Source organism: Protobothrops mucrosquamatus, unplaced genomic scaffold (assembly GCF_001527695.2).
Source record: "Protobothrops mucrosquamatus isolate PMUCROS unplaced genomic scaffold, P.Mucros_1.0 scaffold71, whole genome shotgun sequence".
Taxonomy (NCBI): Eukaryota; Metazoa; Chordata; class Lepidosauria; order Squamata; family Viperidae; genus Protobothrops; species Protobothrops mucrosquamatus.
This window is the reverse complement of record NW_015386449.1, coordinates 316679-326123: the sequence shown is the minus strand read 5'-3', so window position 1 is coordinate 326123 and position 9445 is coordinate 316679. Positions and strand designations below refer to the sequence as shown.

At 44.2% G+C, this 9445-nt stretch overlaps 1 protein-coding gene across 1 annotated transcript; it reads right to left on the bottom strand.

Annotated features, from left to right (window-relative positions):
* Positions 1-294: 294 nt before the first annotated feature.
* On the bottom strand, positions 295-1251 carry PURA (purine rich element binding protein A). Its single transcript, XM_015812152.2, has one exon. The coding sequence runs from the start codon at positions 1249-1251 to the stop codon at positions 295-297; it is 957 nt and encodes a 318-aa protein (XP_015667638.1).
* Between the last annotated feature and the right edge of the window lie 8194 nt (positions 1252-9445).

The following is a 9445-nucleotide window of genomic DNA, read 5'->3' as shown; positions in this document are numbered from 1 at the left end:
AAGGAACAATCCAGCGATGGGGTGGAGAGAAAGAAGTTGCTTGCTCGGCTGTCAGTTTTGGTGGTGGATAGGTAGATGGTGCTCCCCATGGAGTTATAACAGGTATATTTAACGGTATGCATTATTTTCGGCTTGTGGATGTTGGTTTTCTCTCTCTTTCTCTCCCTTACAGTATAAAGTCTTTCTCTGTGTGTTGTTGTCATTATTACCAGTGTCTCTGTGCAGCAGGGCAGGGAGGAGGCAGCCAAGTGGGAAGGAGGGATGTGGAGAGGAGGGAGGAAAGATAGATGGAGATCAATCCTCCTCTGGCTCCTCCGCCTGCAGCAAGGCTCCGGGCGGGCCAGTGGGGATAGCGGTGCTGCTGCTGCTTTCGGTCTCTGGCTGCTGCTCTGTTCCGCCGGAGGAGGAGGAGGATGCGGCGGCGGCGGCGGCCCGCTTATCTCTCTGCTTCTCCTGGATCTTCTTCATCTCGTCCGAGTACTTGCAGAAAGTGTGTCCGAATTTGGCCCACACCTTGTAAGGGACGGTGATGGAGTTGCGGTAGGTGGGCTTGACCTCGCTCACCCGCATGAAAACGCCGTACTTGTTGGAGCCCACGTCGAAAAAGAACCGCTTGTTATCCACCGTCAAGGAGGTGCCCTCGGGCAGCTCGGCCGGCTCCTCCTCCACGCCGTAGTCGTCGATGAGCTTGGCCAAGGCGTCGCGGAACTCGATCAACCCTTGGGCTGGCAAGGCGATGGTCTGGCCCTGTGTGGAGCCGAGGCCTGGACCGCGGTTGACTGTCTGGCGGATGCGCAGGAATCGCCCGCGCTGGTTCTCCTTCAAATCCATGTAATACTTGCGGTTCTCGCGCACCAGGAATTCGCTTTTCAGGGCCCGCCGGGGCTCGTCCGCGGCCTGCGCCAGCTCCGGCGGTTGGCTGGGCCCCAGCTGTGCGTAGTGCTCGATGAAGTCGCCCAGATAATCGCGGAACTCCACCGCCACTGACATCGAGAGCGTCAGCCGGCTCTTGCTGCCTCCCGCACCCACCTCCGCGATCTTCAGGAAGCGGCCCTTCGCGTTCTGCTTGACGTCCAAGTAGAAGCGCTTGTTCTGGATGTCCACCCGCTTGGAGGCCAGCTCCTGCGTCTCGTGCTGGAGGCCCACCCCGCCGCCGCTACTGCCGGGCCCGCCGCCACCGCCGCCGCCAGGGCCCGAGCCCGGCGCCCCGCCGCCGCCGCCCTGCTCGCTGCCGCTGTCTCTATCCGCCATGATGCCTTCGGGCTACCCGACGCCCGCCTGCCTGCCTGCGCCCCCCCGGCCGCCGCCGCCGCCTCCGCCGCCGCCGCCCGTCGCCGCTACTGCTCCTGCCGCCGCCGCCGCTCCAACCCCCTCCGCAGCCACCAGCAGCAGCCGGCCGCTCTCGCGAGATCTGTGGAGGAGACAGAAAGAGAGAGAGCGGCTAACATGGCAGAGAGGCAAGCGCGCGACTGGGCAGAGGAACGGGGAGAGGAGGAGAGCGCGAGAGCGCGAGGTCCAGGAGAGGAGCCCGGGGATCGGAGACGGCAGCGCCTCGCTGGGTTTGACTGGGCGAGGGCAGGGAGGCGCTCGCTTCTTGGCATTCAGGCCCCACCCACCCGTCCTCCGCCCGGCTATCGCGCCTTCTTCCCTTCGGGCTGCGCTGCCGCCGCCGCTGCCGCCGTCGCCCGTTAGCAGTCGGCCAGGCCCCGCACCCGCCCTCGCGCTGCGCCAGGCCAGCCTCGCCAGGGACACAGACTCCGCCCGGCCCCAGCTCGCGCGCGCTTGGATCCCCCCTCCCTCCTCACGCGCACCCCGACTGAGGCCGCCGCCGCCGCCTCTCCCTCTCCCTCTCCCTCGGGGGGGGGGGAAACCGTCTGCGATCAAACGCGGATACGCGGTCACCTCGCCAGAATAACTCTCTTTCCTCTCCCCCCTTTCAGAAGTCGGCGTGTGCCTCAGGTCTGTCAGCGGACACAAACAGGACGGAGAAGGAAGCACCCCCTCCATCCTCCTCATCCCGCCTCTTGGCCCATTAAGCAGACCCTTCCGTCGCCCGCCGTTCCGAAGGAGGAATTGCACCCGCGCCCTCCGCCTGTCTTCGGGAGGCGAAGTGTTCAAGCAAAGAGAGAGCCGGGAGGAGTCCGTCCCCCGCAAGAGGCAACCTGCTATCCCACTACCTCTTCCTTGAGGCCAATTTAATCCTTTGAAAGCATAAATCAATGCCACTCTCCTCCGACCTGTCGGGATCATTCCTACGATACGCTAGCACGTTCGTTTTGAAATTCGCATCAGCTCCCCAACTGAAAACTCTGCATGACTGCAAGGGCTTTTACTGGCCCGCTCCTAGGGTGCTTTCCAGGGTTTCACAATAGAGCAGCCTTTACCTTCAGGATTACATTGTTATACAAAGAATTTAGAAAACGTCCCCCTCCTCCATGATTTGGTATGGTGGCCAACCCCCTCAAACTCTAAAACCTTCCCTATGTGCCTTACCTTTCAAAATGGGGAAAGACGCTGTGCATACCTTGAGCTCTTTCTGCACTGTTTCTGCCAGACTATGGCCCCCGTTATGAACCCTTTTTGCCTGCCTCGACTGATTCCAGAGAATGCATGAGTTTGGAGGGATTTCTTTTTGAGGAAGGTCATTTTATGTGCAAATCATGCTCTCCTCACAGCAGGTGGTCCAAGCAGTTTCCAGAATGGAATAGCCTTTCCAGATTAAATCAAAGACCCATTCTCTCCTGCTACTTTTCTCAAAGTGGTCTGCATGCTCTCCTTGCCAAATTTGAACAGTAAAGGGTGTTGAGTTAGATGGGTGTTGAGCCTAGCCAAAGGACCAATCTTCAGTTACAGTAAAGTCTTGCTGCTCATAATGTTACAATTTCTAAATTACATTTTCTTTTCCTCAAGCTAAATTCTGGAACTTATTTAGCTTTTCTTAATAGGTAATCTTACCTTACTTCTTCATTTATGCTGAAGTTTGGGGCTAAAGCGAACACAGCCTCTTTATAAAACAAGATAGGAATAAGGAAACATTAAAGACCTGAAACCAGAATGTCTGCCCTAAAATGGAATATTTTATATGCATCAAAGCGTCTTTATCAGGGAAATTGCAATTTCTATTAACTTGAGGCAGAAAGATGCTATGATCTTTGCTATTTTGCACTTTATGATAGAATATATTATTGAGAATATATGCCGCATAATAGTTCTGTGTGTATATCTGCAATAGTTCTGTGTGCATCTCAAAAGGCACCCGACCAATATTGAAACAAAAGCAGTACCATTGCAATCACTACAGCGTTCACCTTCTTTCCAGGCCTTGCTTTCCTCCTTCCTTCTTCCAGGTGCTTTCTCTGCCATGAGCAAGTTTGAGAGGCAACCTCAACCAGAGGTCAGCCTTTGGTTTGGTATCTACAAACTGCAGATTCTAAACGGTCCATGCTGGAGAGCACCTGTTTCCATCAAGAACAACGGGTATTTGGAAGCTGCATTACTACCTGAAAACAAAGCAAACGACTACTCGAAATAGTTTTTCGTGGCGGTTTTAAGTAACAATAACCAATGGGCTACTTCTCACGTACATTCGACTACTGGAAGGTTGAAAGCCGGCATCTGCTAGGTCCAAAGCTAGAGGCAAGCGCTAACTCTTAGCGCCTCAATAGTTCGGACTCAGGCCGTCCTTGCAGCTGGGCGCCACTCCGACGTTGTAGAACGCCTTCCCTCCCTGCCGTTCGCTCCCGGGTTCAGCTGCGGTGGAAGAACGATTCCGGAGCTTGCGCTACAACCTAATGTCCAGAAACCCAATGAAAGCCGCGGGCAGCGGTAGACTGCTCGCCCGTCCTCTCTTGGCGCTGGGCGGCGTGACCGGGAGCCCACCTGAGCGGAAGGGCTTTTGTCCTTACCCGGGAGGATCATGCTGAGGGTGGAGACCTGTCTTAAGAGCAAACCGGGAAGAAGCTCCAAGATCCATCCCGGAGGCCACTTAGAGCTGTAAGAAGCAGCCACCCCTTCCTCCGATATTGCTTCGCATCCCCCGCAAGGAAAAACCGGAGCATCTTCTTAGTACCTCCAACAATGTCGGTTAAGGGTGGCCTGGGCAGGTTTGACTGGCTATCTTTATCACCTAAAATTTATCTGCTGAAATATGCTGGCTACCTAGCGTTTTGTTTGTTTTTTTTAGCTAGGAGGATATATTCCCCAATTAACAATAGCAAGCCAAGGAAAAGCATTTAAAAACAGGTCCGGTTAAGATTATATTAAGATACTAGATGTTAACCTCTCAGACTACCTATATAAGGACCAAATTTCTCCCCTTTGATAACCAAGGAGGCAACCGATTAAAAATAAATCCCACTGGGCTGGGAGAGAACCATTACAGAACTAGGAAACATGCAGTTCATTTTTTAAAATCTATAGTGTTAAAGTTCCCAACAATTATACTATAAAATTTAAGAAAGATTCTATTGCTAATTATTTAGTTTTTTATGCTTCATATTACACCTATTCTAAAATATATATTTCAATGGATACCCAATATATAATGGCACTTTGACAGATATTTTGATTCTAATAAATACCAGTCTACCTAAATGGAACTCCATTTTAACAGCCTTGCCTAAAAAAAGTTTATTTCTCATAAGAGGTTGTACCCCAGATTATGAGCACAAGAAAGATAATTTTATAAATAAACTGAACAGAGAACTATTTCAACTATTTTCCACTATTTAAAGCATAAAGACTTTTCAGATTTAAGATCTGTATGTGCTTCATAAAATAAAATAGATAAAACTATTTGAAATATAGTATTTGTTTAGAAAGTATTTGGTTGTATTTAGCTTCTTCAATTTGTTCAGCTGTGCCAAAAGTATTGTTTTATTATGATATTCAGCCTTATCTAATCCTAATTGTATTTAGAACAAAATGGACAGTTATTATCTTTACTAACAATTTATAAAAAAAATATAAAAGAATTTAATATGACCAGAAGCAACTACTTATTTATTCTGATATACATTTCCTAACTCCTACTACTTCTATGAAAACAATTAATGAAAAAATATTTCAACCAAGCAGAAAGTTTCTTTTGATTTTTGTTAAACAAGAGTTATTGTTAAATAAGTAGTTATTAATTTAATTGCAAAAGTTCTAGCTTTATTCTTAAAAAAGAATGTAAATAGTAAGTCACATATACACAAAGGATGTGATATATTTAACAAATAAGACAATGTAGGGTAATAAATGTAGGGTAATAAAATGTAGGGTAATAAAATTTCATCTTATCATAATCTTAATGACAATATTCTAGTATCATTGGTATCTAAATATGACTTTAATTACCAAGAACATTTTTCAATTGATAAAAACAAAGTATTACTATAAAGACATAAGTTTATAATGACCTAACTTATCTGGGGACCTAACTCAATTATTTGGGGATTGCTTACTATCTTAGAACATGATCTCACAAACACTTTTGAAGTTTCAGTAAAATTGAGATTCCTTAAGAGAAGTTTGGTCCAGGTCATGTGGCTCTGCAGAAATTAAAATAAAGCATTCATAAAACACCCACAGCTAAAGTGAAAATGAGAATCAATCTTAATATATAATTGTAACTTAGTTCTATACATAGTATAAAATCTCACTTTTTTTACCACTAATAAACTAATAATCAAATAGTTGTTTTAAAAACAGGAAGACTGTATGACATTGAACCTTTGCTAAAATGCTGTAGAAAGTGGCACATTAAATTGCTAAAGCCTTAAAATGTATGAATGAAACATGCATGGCTTCAAAAATTTTAGAAATCTCTGTCATTAATACCATACATTGTAAAAATATGAAGTGTATAATTATTTCCAGTGTAGTTCGATTCTACATATGAATTTAAATGGATATTTCAGACTCCATAAGTAAAGAGAGTTAATAAAAATAGAAATCTGAAACATTAGAGAGGATTAAATAAAATTTCTGAAGTATTATAACACAAAGCATGTTATTTCTTTTGAATTAAACTATTTCATTGTAAAAGCTATTTTTAAAGGTGTATTTTTGTCAAACCCTCAAAGTTGCTTGTTTTTGGCTATTAACATTTTTATTAATATTTTTATATAATTACAGATGGAGGTAATATATCTGATCATATTCCTCATTTATTATTGACTATAATATTTGCAATGAAGAGAAGCATGTTTATAGTGAAATAAAAAATAAAGAACCTTCTCTCCTTTGCACCTATATTTTTAATAGGAACATGTGATAGTCAAAACAAGTTTAGAAAAAAACAACAGGTTTCCTTGCACTTAATGGGCAGAAAACAGTAATCAAGTTTGGGATTATGCCATTCATGAAATAGAGTATTTTTATCCCTGGTAATTTTCCTTTTTATCATGCTGTATCTGCAAAAGTTCAATTACTTATAAAATAGTATTTTAGAGATATGATTATATTATTTCATATATGAATAGAAGCTACCCCAAAATATCACAAATTGGCAAGAATGCATTTTCCTAACCTTTAAAATGCCAATAATTTGAAAATTTTAACATTATTTAGCTGGCACCATTTATCACAAGTAAAATTTAATTATAGAGAAAATAACACAACCATATTACCACTGAGAAAAAATATTTCAATAATTTGGAAAAAATATTAATTTTGCCCCAGCTAAGTGATATTTTGCATATGCATATTTTGCATGTCTCTGATGTTTACTTTAAATGATTCAATCAGAAAGATGGTGAAGACCTGTTTCCAAAGTGTTAAATATGTGTGGCATATACACAAGGTCTAAAGCTTATATTTTATTTATACTATGCACCTCTAAAAAGAGATCTATTGAAATAATTAAAATTTGCTTCTGGATACACTCTTGACTTCTTTTTTTTTTTTTTTTTAAATGTACATTTCTGCCTTTCAATCATTTAACATAAAATCCTTGAGCTAAATCTTATTGAATCAGTGTGTCTTAAATATATATGTAAAAGATCACCCTGAAAATATACTTTCCAGCCATATCATCTGACTTGTTAAATGAAAAGGGCACAGACACATACAATACACACTTATCCAGATGCAATCAACTTCATACTAATACGTGAAAATTGGGATGGGTATTAAATTATTGCAATTATTTCTGCTTTTGTGGTGGTTATTATTAGTGTTAATAACAATTGCAATGTGAACACTATAGTTCTGCATTATGAATTATCAGTGGAATTCACCAATAATATTTGCTCTTGCCAAGAAGACGCTTTTGAATACTCCCTGCCAGCCTTCAGACCTTTCCGCTATATATTTACTCGGAAGTAAACTGCTTGATATGTGAGAGGCTTAGACCTAGAAAAACTGTACAAAATGTTAAAACTACAGAACAATTTTGTAACGTATTTAATTACTGTTGAATATGTTGAATATGTCAGTCGCATATAATATCAGGAAATTTATTCTGGATTGAAGTTTTAGAATGTGATCCGTCCCACCCCAAACCAAGCTCGGCTACTGCCGCGCGGAAAACGTCAAGCTGAAGCACCAGCGGACGCGATCCTTCCAAGGGAGAGAAGGGGGAAGGGAGGCTCCTCCGCGGATCCCCGCCCCTCCCGCTCTGGGTCCGCTTGGCAGCTCTCCGAGGGAGTCGTGCAGCGCTTACCACCTGCCCTGCTGTGGTGGCGACTGCAGGAGGAGCAGGAGGAGAGCAGGCCTCGACAGCCCTGATTTTCCAGCCCGCTCGGCTCGCTTCTCCTCTCCGCCTCAGAGCGAGTCGTGGCAGGCGAGTAGCGTCATTATGCGCGTAACTGGCGCCTCGTATTTGACATTGTCGTCAGAGCGCCTCCTTCCGTCCCGCCCCCATCTCAAGCTTAGCTGAGCGAAGAAGGCCTTGTACAGGGAAAGGTCTGCTTGGGCTGAGCCGAGGAGCGTGTCCAGGGCCTCTAGGCTTAGCGGCGTAAAGGAGATCGGTAGCGGTGTGCAGTAAGGGTTGCGGGCATTTGGGGTAGGGAAACAAAGGCGCTTCGCCCTTGCGGCTCTTTTCGTGCAATACATGCGTCTGCCGCGCTGCACAGAATCGATATAGAACAGAACGCGTTCGTGGCTTTTCTTGAGACAAGAACTGCAGGCAAACGCAGATTTGCAGGCAAACGCAGATTAGCGTTCGTGTTTGTTCTGTGCAATTCTGCTGAGAGGAAGCCTCAGCAATCATGGAAACGCAGCTTTGAAGAGAACTTCGGTTTTGGAATGGGGTTATCCTAGTATCGCGGGCGTCTTTAGACAACGCCCTCATTCTGCTTTAAGATTATTGTACAGTATTTAATGTCTACAAGAGAAAACAGGAATGTGTAGCTTTCTAGCCCTAGCTGGACTGCAACTCCCCTGAACTTTAACCAGAATAGTAGGGATAATGGAGGTTTTAGGTAATCAGTTTTCTGGAGGGTCAACGCTCCACTCGTTTTGGTGCCCCTCTACTGTACAAGATCTTAGCAGAGTACACTACAGGTAGTCCTGGTTTAACATATGAACGGGGCTGAATGAGTGCTACTTGTGATCAGTCCTCCTCATACTTAGGACAGTCGCAGCAGATCCGTGGTCATAGGGTCGCAGTCTGGGAACTTGGCAACCAGATTGGAGTTATAATATGGAAGCATCCTGCAGTCATGTATTGGCCATTTGTGACCTTCCCTGCTGGCTGGCTTTTGACAAGCAAAATCAATGGGGAAGCTGTCAGGAGGTTGCAAATGTCACATGACATGCTCAATGACTAGAGTTTGCTTAACGGTGGGGGGGGGGGGGAAGAAGCAACGTGGTCATAGGGCATTGCACTGCATTAGCAATGGAAATTTCAGTCACAATTACCATAGTTAAATGAGGACACTATATAGCCTAATAGCAAAGCTATAGCTCTCCTGATGTTCCATAATGCACTGACTTGTGATCTAATGTTCTCTTTTAGATTATTTCCCTTATAGCGACTTAATAGCAGTCATTTTTGAAGTGATATTTGGACTAATTATTATTAATTTGCACTAAATTCATAGTAGAGAAATGGTTTTATGTTCTGGTACTGAATCCTTTTTGATAGAAAGAACACATTTGGAATGGGTATCCTTTCTTTGGGAAGATATGACAAGTTGCCCAAATGCAAAGCTATTCCATACAGAATAGGCATCAGTTCTATAATTTCAGGGGAAACATGTATTGCAGATTCATGGAAGATGCAGAGAAATTTATTGTAACCTTTTTAATGATTGTTAGCAGGAAATATTTACACATAAACACTTAGCACATTAATATTTGCACCATCTAATCTTTTAAAAATGATATTTGAAGTAAAATATCTGATTTGTGTAACATTGACAGACTGATAAACTACAATTGGCATGACTGTTAGGTTCTAGTAAAATAAACCACAATTTGACTTGATGTGATTTGAGAACAAGGCCAAAGAGAAATT